The sequence below is a fragment of the Tachypleus tridentatus genome, chromosome 13 (genome assembly GCF_004210375.1).
Source record: "Tachypleus tridentatus isolate NWPU-2018 chromosome 13, ASM421037v1, whole genome shotgun sequence".
In the NCBI taxonomy this organism is placed as follows: Eukaryota; Metazoa; Arthropoda; class Merostomata; order Xiphosura; family Limulidae; genus Tachypleus; species Tachypleus tridentatus.
Genome location: NC_134837.1, coordinates 66,617,683 through 66,639,793, shown reverse-complemented (window position 1 = coordinate 66,639,793; position 22,111 = coordinate 66,617,683). Strand labels below are relative to the sequence as shown.

The window sequence follows — 22,111 nt, the reverse complement described above, 5'->3', positions numbered from 1 at the left end:
ATAGTCTACAGCGCTATAAGATTGTGATATCATGGGGTCTACAGAGCTATAAAACTTCAATGTCTTCGAATCTGTAACACTGTAAGATAGCAGTGGCACATGGTGTCTGTAACGCTGTAAGATAGCAGTGACACATGGTGTCTGTAACGCTGTAAGATAGCAGTGACACATGGTGTCTGTAACGCTGTAAGATAGCAGTGACACATGGTGTCTGTAACTATCGCGATATAATAGGTTCTGTTTAACAATGGTGCCAGACCAACACTTGGTCCATTATAAAGTAAATTCAACTTTTCACTCTGCACGCATTGCGCCACGTTTTCATTGACAATATATATGTTCAAAGAATACAATTAGGCTTAATGGATTGATGTGACAAGTAAATTATCAAAGTCTGAGTGCATAGCTTGGTCATATATCTGCTGTCTGTGCATCTGTTCTATGTTACGGTGTGTCGTCACTGAGTCATTGGCTTCAGTGGAACTCGCTCATTTGTTTTCAAGGCAAGTGTGTGTGTATACATATTGAATTATCTTTAGAACAGAAGGATTATACTAGTTTTATACATATTGACTTATCTTTAGAACAGAAGGATTATACTAGTTTTATACATATTGACTTATCTTTAGAACAGAAGGATTATACTAGTTTTATACATATTGACTTATCTTTAGAGCAGAAGGACTGTTAGTTTTATACATATTGACTTATCTTTAGAACAGAAGGAAAATAGTTTTATACATATTGACTTATCTTTAGAACAGAAGGATTCTATTAGTTTTATACATATTGACTTATCTTTAGAACAGAAGGATTCTATTAGTTTTATACATATTGACTTATCTTTAGAACAGAAGGATTCTATTAGTTTTATACATATTGACTTATCTTTAGAACAGAAAGATTCTATTAGTTTTATACATATTGACTTATCTTTAGAACAGAAAGATTCTATTAGTTTTATACATGTTGACTTATCTTTAGAACAGAAGGATTCTATTAGTTTTATACATATTGACTTATCTTTAGAACAGAAAGATTCTATTAGTTTTATTCCTTTGTTTTGTTTTATTGCCTTCCGAATTCTGAAGTTTAATTAAATACAGTTCTTATGCTTTGAAAGGAGGAAGACTGTTATCGCTTCCATTTTCATGACTGTATCACCGTCAGAAGCAGTTTAACAAAACTTTTACATTTCACTTATTCAAACATTTTTAAAAGGGAAAACAAATATAAAACGTGAAAATGGGGAATACAGAGAGTTAATCTAGGTCTGGGGAGATGGGTCAACTGCTGGAAACACTATTTCTATCTGACTTATTATTATGAGTTTCATTTTTCTTACAACATTAGTCAGAAATATTTTTATTTTCCTTTTATTTTAACACCAAAATAGTTAAATAATTGTCACTTGCTTATTATAAAGTCAGAAGTTAAATAATTTCTTAAGTCATTTCTGTTTAATTTTACGAAAAGGTTTTTCTAGTATAAGCAGAATGCTAAGACGTCTTCGTGTGAATCTTGTGATCTAGAAAGAGACCTTTACCTTTAGCTAGTTTTCAATGTTTGGAACACATCCAAGAAGCCAATTTATATTTTTTTTTGTTAAATTGCTATAAAAATATCTTAAAAGTGAAATGCATGTTTTAGTGCACAATTATTGTCACATGAGAAATGCATGTTGATTTTAATCTTCCTCTAGAGGTCGCTACGATGTATTGTACCAGTCACTTCAAAACCTTTATAAGCTATTCAACATCGTTTAGAGGTCGCCACGATGCAATATATTAGTCACCTTAAAACGATTATAAAAGGTCTAAAGTCGCTGCGATGCAATATACAAGTCACCTTAAAACTTTTATGAGCTATTGAACTTTCTCTAGAGGTCGCTAGAATGGAGTATACTAGATATCTTAAAAACCTTTATAAGCTATTTGACTTTATCGAGAGGTTGCTATAATGTAATATACAAGTTATTTAAAATCCTTTCCAAGCTATTTAACTAGAGATCACCACGATAGATTGTATTACTCACCTTGAAATATTTTACGAAAATGTCTGTTTGAAACTAAGGTTATCCGTAAATTTCTTCAAAAGACTACGTTTTAGAATTTGTAACGCAAGGTTACTGCATATCCATATTGGTATTCGTTACCGAAATACGAAAGAGGGCGTGTTATCTATGTAAAGGTACATTCTTAGAAGCCAACATATGTTACTATTTTACTTTAACACCGATCTGTCGTTTCGTTTGTAATGTAGTTTGTATTATACACGTTGAAACCTGCTTTGTTTGAAACACGTGGATCATAGTGTGTTTGTGTATGGATAAACTTGTTCAACAACGTGTGTATTTCTTTGTTACCCAAATTAGAATCACTCAACATGCCAAATATAACAGGATATACCGACGTTTTATTTCTGTAGATCATACAAGTTGAGCTACCTGTCCCATGTCCGGGGGCATAAAAATTGAATGTAGGGCTTGAACGAATAAATTACGACAAGAACTGGTACTTATATATATAATCTACTTTACACCTACTTTACTTCATATCAGAGAGATGATGTTACAATTACTTTATTACTTTTAATAACCTCTCTCTTCATCTTTTGATATGAACATTAACAGACAGAGGCTGTTCATACTCTGAGTGCTTTTTGTTAGACTACATTAGAAGGCTCTCCTCCTTCCCGGGGCAAAATGAAGAAGTTTCTTTGTGATTTTATTCTTGAACACCCAACATAGAACTGACTATCTGAAAAGCAAACGGTTTTCCAAATCTAGCTCTGCCACGTTAGGAGTATTTTAAGGGTGCTTTGCTACCTGTTTTTCCTGGTAAAAAATGTAAATGTTGAACATTTTTAACGAAAATAAAAGCTACATGGGCTGTAACACTAATACACACACATACACCATAAAATGTAGCTATTTTTGAGATTTATCTGAAAAGATTGGCACTAATATTTAAATTTACAATACTAAAATCAGGGATTCAATTCCCCTAGGTGGACATATTGTTTTTTGTTTGTTTTTGAATTTCACGCAAAGCAACACGAGCGCTATCTGCGATAGCCGTCCCTAATTTTGCAGTGTAAGACTAGAGGGAAGGCAGCTAGTCATCACCACCCACCGTCAAATCTTGGGCTACTCTTTTACCAACGAATAGTGGAATTGACGGAAACATTATAACGCCTCAACGGCTGAAAGAGCGATCACGTGTAGTGTGAGGGGAATTAGAATCTGCGACCCTCAGATTACGAGTCGAACGCCTCAACACATCTGGCCATGCCGGGCCGGGGAGAGTAGATGGGTCTACTAAACACATAGGGTTTATATTAACACACGCACATACACCATATGCGCAGAAATAAACCAGAATTATTGAGCCAGTATGTATTGAGCTATAGGGGAGGCTATTCCCCTATAGAAATAAATAGAGTTAGCATGTATTGAACTATAGGGGAGGCTATTCTCCTTGTGCGCGCCCCTGAATTATTTTATATCATTGTCTTTTGTTTCTTTTAAAAAATGCTTTATCAATGGCAAGCGAGGAAGATTTCTAAAATGGGATGGTTGTGAACGAACGTGAGTGACAAGAACACCTAAAGTAATGAATGTATCCCGGGGGACAGTGTCAAACGTGACATCAGCACGTTATGAAAAAATGAAACAACATCAGACTAAACATGACAGTGATCTGAAAAGCTAGGTTGAGATATTGTGCCAACTGAGCACTAACATGGATAATGATACGAAAACAAAACACTACATCATCAAAAATTAACGTAAAACTACAACATATAATAATTCGTAAAACAACTATAAGAGGAAAAGTAATAATGGTAGGCCTACAGCAACCTCTAATAATTCAAAATGGGAAAAAAAAATGAAGCAGGAAAAACCCAAATGAAATTACATCAAGAACATAAAAAAGTTAGATTTAAGATCAAGGAAAAGTTGTTTTGATCAGATGAATCATATTTTCTGTGGAATGGATGTGTTTTTGTTGTGGCGAAAATTAAAATAAACTTACAACCTTGTGGCATCAGTCCAGTATGGTGGATATTCTGTGATGGTATAGACAACTTTGTGGTGGAATAGTTTAGGTTTTATCATCTCACTGATAAGTAAAATGATAGTAAATGATAAGCCTTATTACGCACATGTTCACCCTATGATGACCATTTTACAAGTGGCTAACAGTTAGTGTGTGTCCCGTGAATAAGGTACATTCTCTTTATTTATTCTACTTTAATTAACATTAGTGATTAGGATGTTTAATGTATCTAATTCTATTTCATTTAATTTTGACTTTTATTATTTTATTTGTATTATAGAGAATGTTTTGCACTGCTAGCTTAATGTATGTATTTAGGACTAACCTAAATCTGCTGAGGTGGCTGAACTTCGTGAGCTATTATTGGGTTTATGGCCGAAAATATCATTAACAGCGAGGATAAAAAACTAATGAAACAATAGTCTAATCTTTATAAGTAAAAACGTAAATTTAATTAGCTATGCTCATTACCAGGTCGATTTTTAGTTTGACTCTAAGTTGGTAACTTGTTATAATTGGAAGTCAGTATTAATTAGTACCAAACGGAGCTAGTCTCTTCCATTGGAAAAATGCACCGATTCATGTCACAGTGTTAAAGCCTGATTAAAATAGAAACACAACAAAGTATTTGGACACCCAAACTTGCCCTTTTGAGTCACAGGATGTAAATGTTACCGCGCGCGCCTCTGATCAGTTCTTGAAATAGTTTCAAAGCAAGTTGCTACCGACAAACCAACGTGTTTGCAGTTGTGTACAACTGTGCGTGCGAAAGACAGAGAACAGGAAAATTAGACTAGTTTGACACTTGTTGGTCTAACATTTAAAGTTTGTCCTTCAGTTACACACGGAGCACACACATCAATACACAAACGTGTTTATATTACTAAATATTATACAAAGGGCAGTTATCGTAATGATGCTGTGAATAGATAAAATTGTAAGTTAAATAGACGTGTATCAGTTCCAGTCTGGGATTTCAGTATTGTTATAACAACAAGAAAACCTGTTTCATTATTAGTTATCACTGTCATATATTTACCTTGCAGTTGGTCATTTAATTAGTTTTTACTTCCTCAACTTTGTTGAAGGAGTAAATACGCGAGTTAATTACTTGAAAATTTTTTGCAATAATAACATAATGGATAAAATGGTATTAGGTACTGATGATAGAGTATTGATAATGAGAGCATGGGCGAAACGAGAAAGGGTTTAGCTCCACCCTCCTAAACATAAGGCATGTCTATGGATTCCTGAATTCAATTCAGTCTCACCAGTTTTCGAGTTTTATTTATCATTTTTTAAAATATTTACACTTGAAGTAATATTTATTGTTATTGTTCTTTTTTTTTCTCTTTTGGTTTTTTTTCTGTTTCTTGTAATTCCTAGTTTTCAGGTTAACGTAGCTTTCTGGCAAACAAAAGTGAAGGAAAAAAAACAGAACGTAACTTTATTTTACAGTATTCTTTGTGTATTTTTGAATTTCGCGCAAAGCTACTCGAGAGCTATCTGCGCTAGTCGCCCCTAATTTAACAGTGTAAGACTAGAGGGAAGGCAGCTAGTCATCACCACCCAGCGCCAACTCTTGGGCTACTCTTTTACCAACGAATAGTGGGATTGACCGTCACATTATAACTCCTCCACGGCTGAAAGGGTGAGCATGTTTGGTGCGACGCGGATTCAAACCCGTGACCCCGGATAACGAGTCGAACGCCTTAACACACTTGACCACTTTTACAGTATTGTAACTACTGACTATATCTGTAGAGAAGTGTTCATTCATTTGAAATATATCTACTGATTTTACAGTATTGTAACTACTGACTGTATTTGTGGAGGAGTATTTCTTCATGTATCAATACTGATTTTACAGTATTGTAACTACTGGCTATATCTGTGGAGGAGTATTTCTTCATGTATCAATACTGATTTTCCAGTATTATTAGTGACTGTATCATTAGAGAAGTATTAAAAAGAAAGTATTATCATATCACGAGAAAAATATTTGCCTCTCTTTAGAAGAAGCAAGAGAAATGTAAGAGACAGGCAGTCGTTGTTTTTATATTTCTCTCAAATGTGAAAAATACGCAATTTTCTGAGAGTTTGGCCTTTTGGATTCTTTTGGAACTTTTGATGTAATCTTGATTTTCTTTCTACATTGTCTCCACTCTCAGCAACGCAATAAATTCTTATTATTTGTGGCTGCGAGGAGATATGTGTTGATGATAGATAAAATAATATGTGTTTATATACATGTTGGTGATGGATGAAATAATATGTACTGATATGGATAAAAAAATGATATTATTCATTGATACACTGAAGAAGGGAATAATAAACAATTTCCAAAGTGTAACGTCGGGTGGGATTAATGGAGAAATGTGTGTGATAAACGCTGGAGTGAAAGTTCGTTGTTTAGTTCTGGGAGTGTGCCAGATATAATAGTTACAGTATTGGTTTCTGTTTGAAATTAACGAAGTGGATCAGTTCTACATGTAAACCCTTTCTAAAGTTTTTCCACACACAAACAAGAGGATTTTCATCGGCAGTCATTAGGTTTGGAATTGAGGTCGATGCAGAGTCGCCACCATGTTCGTGACGAGAGATGAGAAACTGTGTTGGTAGAAGTTGTGAATGTGTGGTACACGTAACGGTTGAATTGGTAGGGAGAATATAGAGATTACAGCTGTATGTCTTTCAATGAATATGTTGACCTGTTCGATGATAGAAAAATCTATTTAATCTGTGTTCGCATAGGTTTGTTCTCAACCTCTTTGTAAAGAAATGAGGTCGAATTTCCTCTTATTGTTACGTCAACAGCCAGGCTTTAAAGCAAAATCTGAAAATTAACCGGGATTAACCCTCAAATTATTTACTTTATCACTATCGTCGTATTACATCATTAACTAATCATACATTTTTGCAACACTGAATGTATAAATAAGTGTAAAACAAACCGGATGAAATCATCGATTTTCTATATGAGATAGGTAAAATCCCCCGACAGACAATTTTTGTCTGATTTTATTTCATTTTCCTATGATTCTCATATCGCTCGGGATCCTTTAACCAACTTTCAAGGACTCGTAAGCAATTTTGTGTAACCCTAAGTTTAGGGAAATCTGTGTAGACGGAGCGTTTTAATATCTAAAACAAATTGTGAATAGTAAATAGTAATAAATGTTTAGTGACAACATTCGAATAAACTCCTGTACTGTCAAGCGGTTGTTAGATGACAACATTAGCCATAAATTCCTGTGCTGTGAAGCTGTTGTTGAATGACAGTAATCATTTATATAGTCAATGAAAAACTGAACATTTTAACGCTTTTACTAACATGTTCATAGATAAACAACTCTCCGTATACCAATCTTATTTACCACGTTCATAGATAAACAACTTTCCCTGTACCAATTTCATTACCACGTTCATAGATAAACAACTTTCCTTGTACCAATTTCATTACCACGTTCATAGATAAACAACTCTCTCAATGCCAATCATATTACCACATTCCCAATGCGAATATTATTTTGCATACACAATAAAGTACGAAAAGATACGTGTTTAAACGTTCTTTTAGTTGAAAGTTGAAACTGGTAGACGTTGTTTATAGTGGTTCAACCATCATAGATATTAGACTGATAACGGAAGAAATGGTATTAGTCATTTGTAGTAGAAACAATGATATTAGATATTAGTAAGGGAAGGAATGATATTACGTATGGATAAGGAAGAAAATGATATAAGTATTGACGATGGAAGGAATGATATTAGTAGTCTGGCTGTTTTCTTTGTTGACTGGTGTAGTCTGGCTGTTTTATGTCTTCATTAAAGTGGTATTTTAATTTTTGACTAATAGTAGAGAAGAAACTTTAATACACACCCAAAGTGGCGTTCAGTTAATTGCTTTTAATCCTATGTTTATAATTATATTTTGTTTCGGTATTAGCTGTCCGTTTCATTTTGGTGATATTTAGATGCAAAATAATCTTTGGAAACGCTGTTTTGTTATGTAGGAGTCAGCAGATCGTGACTTCATTATGAAGAAACTTTGTTTATAACGCAAAGCTAAACAATGAGATATTTGTGATAGTATCGAAGCCCGACTTTTAGCGTATTAAGTTCAGAGACTTCCTTCTGAAACACTGAGAGTGCTCTGATGAAAAAACATGACGTGGAAATTACACCATGTTTCGATCTGTCGCTTTAATTTTTCCGTTCGCAATTGTAACACTGACGTGTAATGTAATGACATGCCGATTCCAAAATCTGACGCATAATAAAACATTATTAACAGCTAGTCGGATAAGACTTGTTTGTGTGGAGTTTCCTTGAAAACAAACAAAAGACGGCAGCGACAGAGTATAGGTGACAGTATACAATGTGTACAATGAGCGGTAATAACGACTGCGTGTGTTTAGGGTACATGAAGTCCGTTGGTACCGGGGATAAAGATTCTTTCCCTTCATTCAATCAGTGGGCTAACAGGTCACTGCCCTACTAACCAGCAAACACACATAGCTCAAGGTTAGGCGGGGTCGACTTAAAGTATCTTTTCTTTGTTTCAGATATTCGCGCAAATCTACACGAGGACTGTCTACACTAGCAGTCCCTAACATTCAACTCGTGAGACTACAGGAAGATGGCAGCTAGTCAGCAGTACCTACCGCCACCTCTTGGGCTACTCCGGTAAAACAGTGGCGTCTGTCCGTTACTATGGTAAAGCACTGAAGGCTTTCAGGTGCTGAATGCAATTTTGCGACAACTTGACGCCCTTAGTTAAGTTTATAGTCCAGTAAAATAATCACAAGATCACATCTGACCCTGGAGGGCATAAATGAAACTTAAGGATATTTGACTATTCATACTGATAAGTCCATTTTAGAACCCTCTGAGGATATTTAATTAGCTATAGTCGTTAATCCATTCTAGAACCATTTGAGGATATTTAATTAGCATTACTCATTAACAGGTTGATTTTTAGTTTTGATTTACGTTAAGGTAATAATACTTGCCTAGATTTTTTGTTCTAGACGAGTTGAACACAAACATTTATACAGGTATGTGGCACGAGGTGTATCCGTGAGTACGAACTAGCTATTTCATTGTGTTTATTCTTTGTTTAAAGAAAGTTTTTCGTTTTTCTTTTTAGTAATCCTCTGTTGGATATGAACATTGCTACCTTTGATAAAATTATCACCGGTCCGTAGTCATTATTTATTTTTTAATATAATATTCTCATCCAATCATGCATGAAAATATGTCGCACTACCAGAGTAATATTTACTACTAAACTTGGTAGAGTTTTTAACATTATTCATGAGAGTGGGCGGAGTCGAATTATCTAGTTTTCGGCAACATAACTTAGAAAAAATTCTCTCTCAGTTTCCTGCGGTGTTTTTCTTGTTTTAAAAAAAAATTGAAATAACCATTTGTAATAAGGAAGGAAATATATTTTAACAAAGGTTTCGGGTCATAACTGTAAATATTTGTTTGCTTTGGTTGATTGTTAAGCACGAAGTTACACAATGTTCTACCAACCATGGGTATGGAAACCCGGTTAGTAAAGTCATAAGCCTGTTGATTTATCGTTATGTCACTGAGAGCCAGCTATAAACAAAAATTATGCGTTAGGGTTGTCAACTAAAACCAGGGAAGAAGGGCAAGAGACCTATACACTTTTGAAACAAGGGATAGAGTACCTGTCATGGTAAATAATTTGAACTCGGTTAAAGCTTCCAGTCATTCACCGTCTATACCAGACCACATTACGTGCTTCTAGTCATTCACCGTCTATACCAGACCACATTACGTGCTTCCAGTCATTCACCGTCTATACCAGACCACATTACGTGCTTCCAGTCATTCACCGCCTATACCAGACCACATTACGTGCTTCCAGTCATTCACCGTCTATACCAGACCACATTACGTGCTTCCAGTCATTCACCGTCTATACCAGACCACATTACGTGCTTCCAGTCATTCACCGTCTATACCAGACCACATTACGTGCTTCCAGTCATTCACCGTCTATACCAGACCACATTACGTGCTTCCAGTCATTCACCGTCTATACCAGACCACATTACGTGCTTCCAGTCATTCACCGCCTATACCAGACCACATTACGTGCTTCCAGTCATTCACCGCCTATACCAGACCACATTACGTGCTTCCAGTCATTCACCGCCTATACCAGACCACATTACGTGCTTCCAGTCATTCACCGTCTATACCAGACCACATTACGTGCTTCCAGTCATTCACCGTCTATACCAGACCACATTACGTGCTTCCAGTCATTCACCGTCTATACCAGACCACATTACGTGCTTCCAGTCATTCACCGCCTATACCAGACCACATTACGTGCTTCCAGTCATTCACCGCCTATACCAGACCACATTACGTGCTTCCAGTCATTCACCGCCTATACCAGACCACATTACGTGCTTCCAGTCATTCACCGCCTATACCAGACCACATTACGTGCTTCCAGTCATTCACCGTCTATACCAGACCACATTACGTGCTTCCAGTCATTCACCGTCTATACCAAACCACATTACGTGCTTCCAGTCATTCACCGTCTATACCAGACCACATTACGTGCTTCCAGTCATTCACCGTCTATACCAGACCACATTACGTGCTTCCAGTCATTCACCGCCTATACCAGACCACATTACGTGCTTCCAGTCATTCACCGCCTATACCAGACCACATTACGTGCTTCCAGTCATTCACCGCCTATACCAGACCACATTACGTGCTTCCAGTCATTCACCGCCTATACCAGACCACATTACGTGCTTCCAGTCATTCACCGTCTATACCAGACCACATTACGTGCTTCCAGTCATTCACCGTCTATACCAGACCACATTACGTGCTTCCAGTCATTCACCGCCTATACCAGACCACATTACGTGCTTCCAGTCATTCACTGTTCACAGTATGTGCTTTGAGCATCATCGAAACTGCTTTCGTATTTACACCCGATAACCCACTTTTAAGGATAGGTAGCTGTGACATTTTTGTGAGTGTCCTTCGTGTGGTACATTTGGAGATGCCAAATTCTGATCAGCTTTAAAGAAATAGGTCAAAGGAAAGTTATGCATCTGTTGCTTGGTTGGTTGGTTTGGTGTTTTATGGCACAAAGCAGCTAGGCTATCTGCGTCAGGCATCTGTTGCATGTTGCAAGCTTATCTTATCGTTTTTTGTTGTTTTTCGTCTGTCACCTGTGGTAAGAATTTTTTTTCGTCTATTACTTGCAGTAGGCAGTCAAAATTTTTGTTGGGTTTTCTCGTCTGCCACCTGCGATTGGCAGTTACAATTTTTGTTGTTTTTTTCCGTCTGTTACTTGTGGCTGGTCACAGTTTTTTGTGATGGGTTATACCAGTTTTGAGTGCCACTATTACTAGATTGCAAAGAAATACGACATTCTTGCTTTTAAGGCGCCTACTAATATGATATAATTATATTTTGATGTAATTAGGAAAAATAGTACCACCTAAATGATGAACTACATCTTTAATGGATGATTGATAGTATTTTCATTCGATTTTCAGCGTTTGATATTTCTATAGAAAACAGCATATCTGTTGGAGACGAAATGTGACATGGAACAAATTTTCTTTCGTCAAAGATAATCTTTCACCACTTTCTTAAGAATATTGCTTTATGGCCAATTTTGATCTGACTTCGCTATTTACCAACATATAATATAAGAATACTGTCATCACCAGTGTCGAAAAACATTTCTAAAAGAACAAACACTTAGTAAACGATTACACTTTTTTACAACTTGAGCAACGTCTTGAGTTTTTTTCTTTAGTCCACACTTTTATTTTCAATAATTACTAATTTGACCATATAGATGGCGCTACTAAGGGTTCACTTCTCTGTCCAACCTTGACTGTTTTTTATGAGCTCAGGAGGTATGTAATGGATAATTTTTAAAGTTTCATTTCAAAGGCTACGTGCGCAAATATTTAGACACACCATAACCCCAAACGTAAAAGCTACACGTGAAACTGGAAGAAAAAAAAACACCCATTAAGTCTCCCCCTTCTTATAAAACGGTTTTCGATCTACATGTCCACAAGAAAACTTTTCACTGACGTACAGACACACGCTTCGAAAGTTTATTCCCTCTAGCTGTAGAAAAACCTGTTTACTAACCAGAGATTATCAGGACAGTTCCTCTCTATATTTATATCCTCTCAGTGAAATAGAATACATGTTGGCCCGACATGGCCAGGTGGTTAAGACACTCGTATCGTAATCTGACGGTCGCGGGTTCGAACCAAAACACGCTCGCTTTTTCAGCTGTGGCGGCGTTATAATGTGATGGTCAATCCCACTATTTGTTGCTAAAGGAATAGCCCAAGTGTTGGTGGTGGGTGGTAACGACTAGCTGCCTTCCCTCTAGTTTTACACTGCTAAATTAGAGATGGTTAGCGCAGATAACTCTCGTGTAGTTTTGCGCGAAATTAAGAAACAAAAGAACAATAGAATACATAAAAATTCTTTAAATCTAAATGCACACCCTAGACCAACATTTGTACTATTTCACTCAAAAAATTAACCCCAGAACCAAATATATTTGTCCATAAATCACCTGAATACTTAAACCTTCCTTGTGTACTAAACTAAAATTGAGGAATTTTTTCACTTCATACGCTAGCTATACTTCTTTAGTGGATTCTTTACTACTACATCAACTATTTACATCCACTGGTAAGTTACTAATCATAAAGTAGTTGTAACTGGAGGCCAGAACCACGTGGGATGACGTATAAAAGAGTATTCTACTTAAATAGAATAATCGGAATTTAATAACTAGTTTCCTTGTATTTTTTTAACTGTGCTCAATGTAAAGTTTTCCTTAAATCGATGATTTACTGTATTTTCAGTTCTATGGCAAATAAAATAAAATGCTGCAATAAGAACATTCCAAAATGTTCATTTAATAAATGTTCGTCACTTTTATATTCCTTATAACATTTCAGAATCACGCTTCGTGAATCGTTATGAATATGTGGGGTCTGAACAATAATGTGGTCGAGTTTTGAATATACGTTTTACAGGGCTTAACAGAATGATTCAGATATATTTTTATTATACAGTTCACTGGGCCAAAAATACGATATACCGTCAGCGTCACCTGCTACCTCTTCATATGTACCATAGATCTTTATTATAAATTCTGAACGACTCAGAATTACATTTATATAAGGCACAGGACTCAATTCGACTTTCAATAATGTATGATAAATATATTCTCAAGACGGCTGGTATGGGTATTAAAACTTTAATTAAAATGAAGTGCAAAACAACGTTTCAACCTTCTTAAGTTATCATAAGGTTAACAAAGGGAGTTAGAAACTGACTTTTGCTGGGCACATGTCTTCGGGACGATACTGTGAAGGAGTTCGAGATTGTAGGGGGCGTTGCAGTTAGGACACACCAAAACACACCTTCGCACGTTTTTGAAACACTGCAAATCAAGTAAGCACAACATAACCATAGAAAACACCAACTAACCAGGGAAACAAACATAAGCGCAAAATCATGTTTAGCATCACGTGATATTAGATTAAGCAATTATCGCAAATAATAATGCTGAACCGGGTGCATGTGGATTATGACAAGAAACTGTTAATCTAGTTTCTGTCTCTACTATAAGTGATTTGTTTGTTTGTATGAAGTTAAGCACAAAATCACAGAGTGGGTTATCTGTGCTCTACCAACCCGATTTCTAGCGTTGTCAATCTGCCGACACCGCTGTGCCACTGAAGAGTGTGTGTGTGTGTTTTTTTAAAGCCACATCAGGACTGGAACCCCTGATTTTAGCGTTGTAAATCCGGAGACATACCGCTGTACTAGCGGGAGGCGCCACTGAAGAGATGCCATAAATAAAGTTATTAACGCTGTTTCAAAGAGGAAAACTACCACCGTGTGTGTGTGTGTGTGTGTGTGTGTGTGTGTCTATACACACGCCTCCAGCTGGTACAGTGGTAAGTCTACCGGATTTACAACGCTTAAACCAGGGGCTCGATTCTCCTCGGTGGACTCAGCAGATAGCCCGATGTGGCTTTGCAAATAAGAAAATACACACACACACAGATATATATAATATATATATAAAGGATCTGGCTGGTTCTGTTAAGTATGCCGCTTCTAAATAATAGGGTTATGATCCTAAAGGTAATGTTGGTTACTATCGAGTGACACTTTCTTACTTGTTGTAGTTTGTTGGTGCGTGTTTATAATAAATTATGACATATAATCAAAAAACATCTTAGGAGTGAAATAAAGGTGCAACCGAAAAAGAATCGAGGGTACATATTAAAGGAAAGAAATTAAAACTGGTAGCTACAGTTCATTATACAAACAAGTTAATATAGAGCCGAAGCCACGTAACAGATCTGATTTTGTATAATATAAACTCTGACTAAAGCATGAAAAGAAATGCATGAGCATTCAGAATACAATCTGAAACAGTAATAGTTATCAATTTCTTTCTATGTAATATTCAATATATATAGTATCTAAAAACAACAACACCTTAGATGTGAAAAACAGGTGTGGCCGAAAAGTTTGAGTGTGCGGCTTAAGGAAATTATATCAAAATTGGGGGAAAAACTAGTGTTTATAACATTGATAAGAATTGTTCAGCAAATATTCGTTCATTAGTTACCTAGGCCTCGTTTTTTTGTTGTTCAAACTTTGGGCATGGGTAAAAAACAACAACAAAATACAGACATACTAGCTAACTAATGAATGAATATTTGCTGAACAATTATTATCAATGTTATAAGTGTAGCTGTCAGTTTATCCACCAACCTTAATTTCATTCCTTTAAGCCACCACACCTTAGGTATTTTTCGATTCGATTACTTTTTGTCAAGCAAACACTTCTGTCTGTATAGAAAATAGGTAAATCTTTCTTAAAACACGACAGCGCTTCAATAAGTTAAACGTTATTTTCCTCGAAATATTTGACCACATATACTGACCTATTTAAAGCAAAAAAAGTGGAATTCTAACCCGGAAACTGAAGATTTCTGAATTACCAGTACTTACCTGTTAGGGCAATTTAAATAACAAAACTAATAATACAAAGAGCAAATGAAGTCGCCGACCAGTTTAAAAAGAGACAAAACAAGACAATAATAACAGAAAACCCATAAACCCACTAATAACGTTTGAACACATCCCAGTTCACTGACATTTCGATGTAGGAAACTAACAGTAAAAAAAACGAAAAACTGACAAGACGTTGCAGAAAAGTCCCCGTGGTTTAAAAGTTGCTTCTATATTTTACCTCAGTTTATTTTCATTCGTTACAGGTTTAGTTATTTGGCTAATTTTTTCTTCGTTTATTTAAAAGTTTTTAAGTTATTTACTCATCGAAAAAATTCACTGGGTTGTTCTTCTAACAATGATTTGAAATATTCTTTGTTGAAGTGCACGTTTCTCGAATGAGGTGTCCTCCAAGTAAATAATTGTACTACATGCTAGTGCACCCAAAGAATACGCTGAGAACTTTAGATTTGTCACTGTAGGGGGCGTTTCTTGTTGCACGTGTATGTATCAATGCTTGAGGTGAGTATGTTGTTACAAGAATATTGAAACAAACACCTGCAGAAAGATGTAAAAACATTAATCTTAGTAGGTTACAAATGTAATCTAGTAGATGCTTTATTTTATACATGTCCTACGGTGGTTCAGCGGTGATACTTATAACGTTAGGCTCGCACACGCTCAATCGGGTTTCGATAACCGTGTAGGACAGAGAAGAGATAGCTTTTGGTGTAACATTTTGCTTAACTGCAAACAACAACAACAGTGACGCTAACAATCAGATTTCGATACTTGTGGTGAACGGAGCACAAAAATTTCAATTGTGTAGCTTTATGCTGAACAACAAATAATAAAACACAAAAGGTCGAGCCTCGATACCTGCGATAGATAGACCAAACGACTTTGTAACCGTAGAAATACATCAGTAATAAACAAACAACAATTTAAATTTCAGAAAGTGAAAGTGTTTTTGAAAGAGTTGAAGACAACAGTTATTGTGATTCATGCTGTATTGTAATAACTAAGGCGAGGCTTGAATTACACTTTATGTTTTTAGAAACTAAACAAACAATGCTGTGTACGACACACTGATCACCTGAAAGATGTCGTTAATAACAACAGAAACAAGTTATAACGTTATCAAATATGTGTACAGATATACGGTTTGTTGGATATACAACTGTTTAGTTTATTTAGCGATCGTTTTGACAGGTTTCGTTACGTCACACGGTAAGAGCTGTATGTTGTGTGCTGTTCAATTTTTGTAATTTGATGTCATATTGAAGTCACATTTCTCGAGCCTTCTTTATTTTCTTCGTTGGTTTAAGTGAGTATGGTTTTTCTTTTCTTCTAGTTTGTAAAACGTCCTAGGCTTTAGTTGGGCTATATATACATATGCATCCAGTCAAGATTATACAGTGGCAAACGGCGGTGAAAGAAGACGTGAACGATAGCAGAAATAGACATGACCGTAGTGGTAGCGAAATTAGTGTAGAGATTACAATCACGCTGTATAACCATGTCAACAGATTTTGATGAATGGATTAATTACAAGAGTTGAACATCTTGGGCTTAAAATGGCAAACCATGAGATCTGTTAAACAACAATAAGACCTAGAGAGAGAAAATAGAACAGACAGAGAAAAGAAGAAGAGAGAGAAGAAAAGGAGAGAATGAATTAGGATCACCAAGTTAATCCAACAGAAAGAAGGACAATGATGACAGGGTCAGCCGACTCAAGTTACTCAACTATGGTGAACAGAGAAATGACACGGATGCTTTCCTAGAGAGATATGAAAGAATTGCCCAAAGTCAGAATTGGGATAAAGGTGATTGAGCAGCCTGTCTTAGCTTACTTCTCACAGAAAAAGGCCTACGAGTCTTTGTAGGCATGACGTCAGAAGATGCCATGGACTATGACAAGTTAAGTTAAAAGTGACCCTGCTGAAACACTATGAGCTTATTGAAGTATCATTGGAAATTTAAGAGTCAAACCTGACGCTGGAGAAACTATATTTCAGTTTGTGGCAATATTTTACAGAAAAGATTGACATTGCTAGGTGTGAAAATAGTTTTGAGGGATTAGTAGACCTATTAGTGCAAATAGGTATATTTGGATTATTGTCTACAGAAACATAAGTCAAAGGAAATGGTGACAGATGTGTATAGATACGTGGCCAGTTTTGTGTTTTTTCGGCTTTTGTTTTCGTACGTTATATTTTAAATACTGGCTCGTTTGTTTTAGTTTTATTTGCATCAGTATTGCATTGTTTATGTATGTTTTGTAATATTTTTTATAAGTGTTTCTTAATGAAGCTTTTCTAAGCCGTAATTTTTTTTGCTTCAAACAACTTGCTGTTAAAAAACCTCCTCTGTGTGTGAGTACATATTTTTAAATGTATCATACCAAGACAAAATTCAGTGGAATTCCTTTCTGAAGTTACACGTAACCTATAAGAGTATTTGGGCACGTATGTATTCCCTTGTGATGATGTAATAATGTAAACAGATCTGAAGCTGAGATTTACTTAGGCGATAAATACAAGGGCGCCCAGTCTTAAATGTGATTTAAGACCGGGCACCCTTGTTTTTATCCCCATTTATAAATAGCCAACAAAATTTTGTCAATATGCCATTTTTAGACCCAAAAATGGAGATCACAATTATATTCTCTTTACTTCTTCCTTGATCCTATCCTGATGTCATAATGCCCCGACCCAGCCCTCTGGTGATATTTTTTTATGAGACGAACGGACAGTCCGAGACAGAAACATAGAGACAACAACGACAAACTTTTAGGTGTAATTCAACTATTTTGCGATTATAAATTCAGATCAGTATGTGTTCTATTACATTTCTGTAAAGCTGGAAAAACAACTGATTGATCGGAGCAGTCTAAAGGCGATAATTCGACCTTTTAGGTCAAATTGCGTAAGATTTCGACATGTACGACAACGTGATTCTAACGTTGTTATGTATACATTATACTACTAGTAGTAGTACTCTACTGTGGAACCATGGTTATACAAAGATACTGTAAAGAACCGACAAATCAACAAAATTAACTTTGGATTTTTTGAAAAAGTGCATGAATTGAACAAGTTCATGTGAGCAAGGTTAGTACTGAGTACTAAGCTTAACGTTAGTAGCCTCAGTTGCAGTGTATAAGCATTAGGCTTAACGTTAGTGTTGTTATCTGAGAACCGAGTCGCAATAACGTTAGGCCTAAATACTGTAACTAGTTTAGTGTAAGTACACTGAAAACGCCACTGTAGCTTGGAATAATGAAGTGGACTATTCCCAATTTAAGACCGTAGTTTTGAATTTGGCTTCGCATCCTGGCATGCAGATAAATATCAGAAATATACCTATTTTGTTGATTATGGTTTTCTGGTTAATCTAAAGTCCTCAGGTCAAAACTGAGCTCAGAGTTGAGGTCACAGCTCATTCTTCAGATATTTGATTAGGATTAAGGTACTCTAGCCTAGGCCTAACCCAGTATTTAGTAGTCCAATGTGTAGTACAGTTTACAATTGATTATATGTTATGTATATGTGTACCAGTACAGAATGATCACTGTGTATGTAGGCTACTACAGTATGTGTTGTTGATCACAGATTGTTTTGGAATACCTTTTGGGTCGCAATGGATTTTCATATTACCATTGGTATTGCTACTTGCATACAACCTTATTGAAACTTGTGCAATGACTGAAAACTAATTCTCCTAAAATTGATTGAAGCCAATCTCGAATCGATTCGAGACTGGTCTCGAATGGATTTTCAACCAATCAGAATGCAGCAAATCAATAAAGGTATTTATGAATTCAGGTTTATGTACTGATGCACCTAAGTTGCAGGACAACTTTCTGACAATGTGTGCCTAAATGTAGACCTAGAGTTTAGTATGTTCGACTGTCTTACCAACGTTTTTCTTTATGAATTTCAGTGTTTTCTAATCATAACAACTTTATATGATCCATATTCTTTTGTACGTTTTTTTTCTATATTTTTCAGACTGCAAGATGAAATGTGTTCAATTAAGTGGTGCACAAAAGAGAAAACTGGCAAAAAAGAACCAACAAAAGGCTTATAATTTAGTGACCAAGACTGGAAAGCTGACTAATTTTTTCACTCAACTTACACAACGTGATCTTCCAAATCAAAACCCATCTCCGCTATCAGAAGTCACTTGTACTGCATCTGACTTTAACAAGATTGAAGTTGAACCAAGCTCCACATCTACAAGTACCACTTTGTCCACTTCAAGGTCAGAACATTATGATGACGTTGAGGTGTCACAGGCTGGCTCAACTGGCACAAGTCTCACAACTTTGTTGATGATGTGGCTTATTGAATTACTTGTGGACCCACTGATTGTCAACACTACAATGGGCCTTTTGACAATTCTTGTCGGACATTCAATAGTGGCAAACCAACGAGTTACTGTTCGCAGAAACTTTTATTTGGGGTAAAGGCCAATGGTGAGCAATACAAGAGAGAGTGGTTATTGTATTCACCATCAACAGGGTCACTTTACTGCTTTGCTTACAAACTTTTTGCTTTTAAATTTTCCTCGCGTTTTGTTGAACTAGAAGGATTCAAGCGAAATAATATTTTAACTTACCAACATGAAAGAAGTACTACTCACCGACACTATGCTAACATACTTAACTCGTAGACAATGTTTAGGCTTACGACAAGAGTTAGAAAAGTAAATTAAAGAGTGCAATTACGGGGAACATGTATTGGGTGTGTAATAGCTGTTATTTGTACGTGGCTTGGCTTTTCGAGGAACAGAAGAAAAATTTGGTTCACTGCAGAATGGGAATTTTTTAGAGCTGCTAGAGCTCATAAATCAGTTTGATCCATTTTTAGCAGGGCACATTTTGAAATATGGAAATACTGGAAAAGGAAATCCTTACTTGTCCAAAACCATCTATGAAGAACTCATTGAACCAATGGCTCAGAAGGTCCACGCGTTCATTGTTGATGAAGTAAATTCTTCTGATTATTTTAGCTTGTCCATTTGTTCATTGACTAGACGCCAAACAAATCACATATATGTTAAATATATATTTAACATATATGTGTTAAATGTTGTACTTCAATACTTAAAAGATGGGTAGTCTCTTGAATGCTTTTTAACATTTCTGGAACTGAAAAGCCATACCAGTGAGCAAATGGCAAACCAGGTATTGCAGTGTTTACGTGATGTTTGCAAACTTAATTTTTCAAAATGGAGGGGTCAGTCTTACGACAATGCTGCTGACATGTCTGGGCATTATAAGGGGATGCAGCAAAAGATTGCAGCCCATTCACTAAATCTGGTAGATCAAAGTGCTGTTGACTGCTGTCAAATGGCAGTTAATTTTTTATCTACAATGCATTTGCTCTATACATTTTTTTTAGCCTCAACCAGCCGGTGGAAAATTCTTAAAGCTTGTCCTGAAAATGAAAGTGGGTTAAAATCTCTCTCTGATATCATATGGGAGGTATATGCTTTGGCAGAAACAGTATTTTTGAAGTCTTTCTTTGCGATTTTGGAAGCTTTAGAATGTCTAGTTGACGACAAGTCACAAAATGGAGACACTAGAAGAGAAGCAGACAATATTACAAATAAGATGCAAGAGCTATAGTTTGTGTTTATGTTGATCACGTGGGACGAGATTTCGCAAAAGTTCCATAAAGCAAGTCAAGTTCTGCAAAATGAGGATGTGAACTTAAAAACACTTACAGATCTGTACGGGTCATTAGCTGACCAACTATACACTTTAATGAATGACTTTGAAAGATTTGAAGCAGTTGCAAAGGAAACATTACCAGATGTTGATTACAATGCAGCTGAAATTCGCAAACGTGTCAAAAAGAAGATACTCAGTGACAGAGGTGCACAAGGAGTAGATCTAAATACCAGAGATAAATTTCGTGTCACCACCTTCTGCACAATTGTTGACAAACTAGAAATCCAGATGACAAGAAGAGGAGAGGTGTGCAAAGAAATAGCAAACAGATTTTCTTTCCTAAGTGATGTGCCAAATGATGTCGCTTCATCTGCTGAAACTGAAAGGATTCTCAGTGTTCCTAAAAGCTAATTGATGCTTACCCAGAGGACTCGCACACTAATTTCAATGCCGAAATTAAGCAGTTTCACTCATATGTGCGCCATAAGTTCAGTGCAACAAAAACTGTAAAAACAAGATTCAGTCATGCTGAACTTTATAAAATAATTTCAGAAGACAAAGCTAAGTGTGCATTTCAAAACGTAGAAGTTGCATTGCATATATTTTTAACATTAATGTTCACAAATTGCACAGCTGAGCATTCATTTTCTCAACTCAAGCATATTAAAAATCCCAACAGAATAATTATGCAACAAGACAGTACTGCTAAGTATAGAAGCAGATTTGTTACACCAAATTAGTTTTGAGGACTCGATCAAAGACCTTGCAATTAAAAATTCTACAAGAAAACTTTTTAAAATTTAAATAAATATTAAGGTATAAATAAATAATTTGCGTACAGGATTTTAAATTCAAAGTGAGACATTGTTAACATCACAGTGAGAATTTTTTGAATAAAAGGGTTTTGAGTAAATTTTTTTGACATCAAAGTGAGAATTATTAACTCAGAGGGAAAACAAATATCCAGTAAAAATATTTATTTATAATTATCATTAATCAAACAAGTTATTTCCCTCATCATTTCTAAAGGCCTTAGTCATTGCTTGATTTTGATTCATACCCAATCTGTTGAATAAAAAAAACAAAAAATTAATATAGTTGTGGGGTCTGACCTGGAAGAAAACTGAAGAATGATTATAAATATTCAAACTTATTTCACTTTCAGCACTTATTGAGCCATAATGTCTTGTTAGTTAAGCAATGGAGGGGCCGAGGGGGCACCACTGTTGAGCTGTGCTTAGGGCATCAGATGCCCTTAATCCGGCCCTGCCAG

At 35.9% G+C, this 22,111-nt stretch overlaps 2 protein-coding genes across 5 annotated transcripts in view; one reads left to right on the top strand and one right to left on the bottom strand.

The window, feature by feature from the left end:
- LOC143240663 (phenoloxidase-activating factor 2-like) overlaps positions 1–22,111 on the bottom strand; it is a 77,411-nt gene that overhangs the window by 52,122 nt on the left and 3,178 nt on the right. The window lies entirely within an intron of this gene.
- On the top strand, positions 4,072–21,295 carry LOC143240664 (uncharacterized). Of its 2 annotated transcripts, none has more exons than XM_076483463.1 (2): positions 4,072–4,230; positions 19,172–21,295. In XM_076483463.1, exon 2 carries the CDS (start codon positions 19,180–19,182, stop codon positions 19,627–19,629), a length of 450 nt encoding a protein of 149 aa, XP_076339578.1. In that variant the 5' UTR covers positions 4,072–4,230; positions 19,172–19,179; the 3' UTR covers positions 19,630–21,295. Both variants share the same exon structure in this region, with proteins under 2 accessions (XP_076339578.1, XP_076339579.1).

Excerpts from the sequence above, each read along its gene's own strand:
- LOC143240664 (XM_076483463.1), top strand. The coding sequence starts at position 19,180 with ATGAAATGTGTTCAATTAAGTGGTGCACAAAAGAGAAAACTGGCAAAA.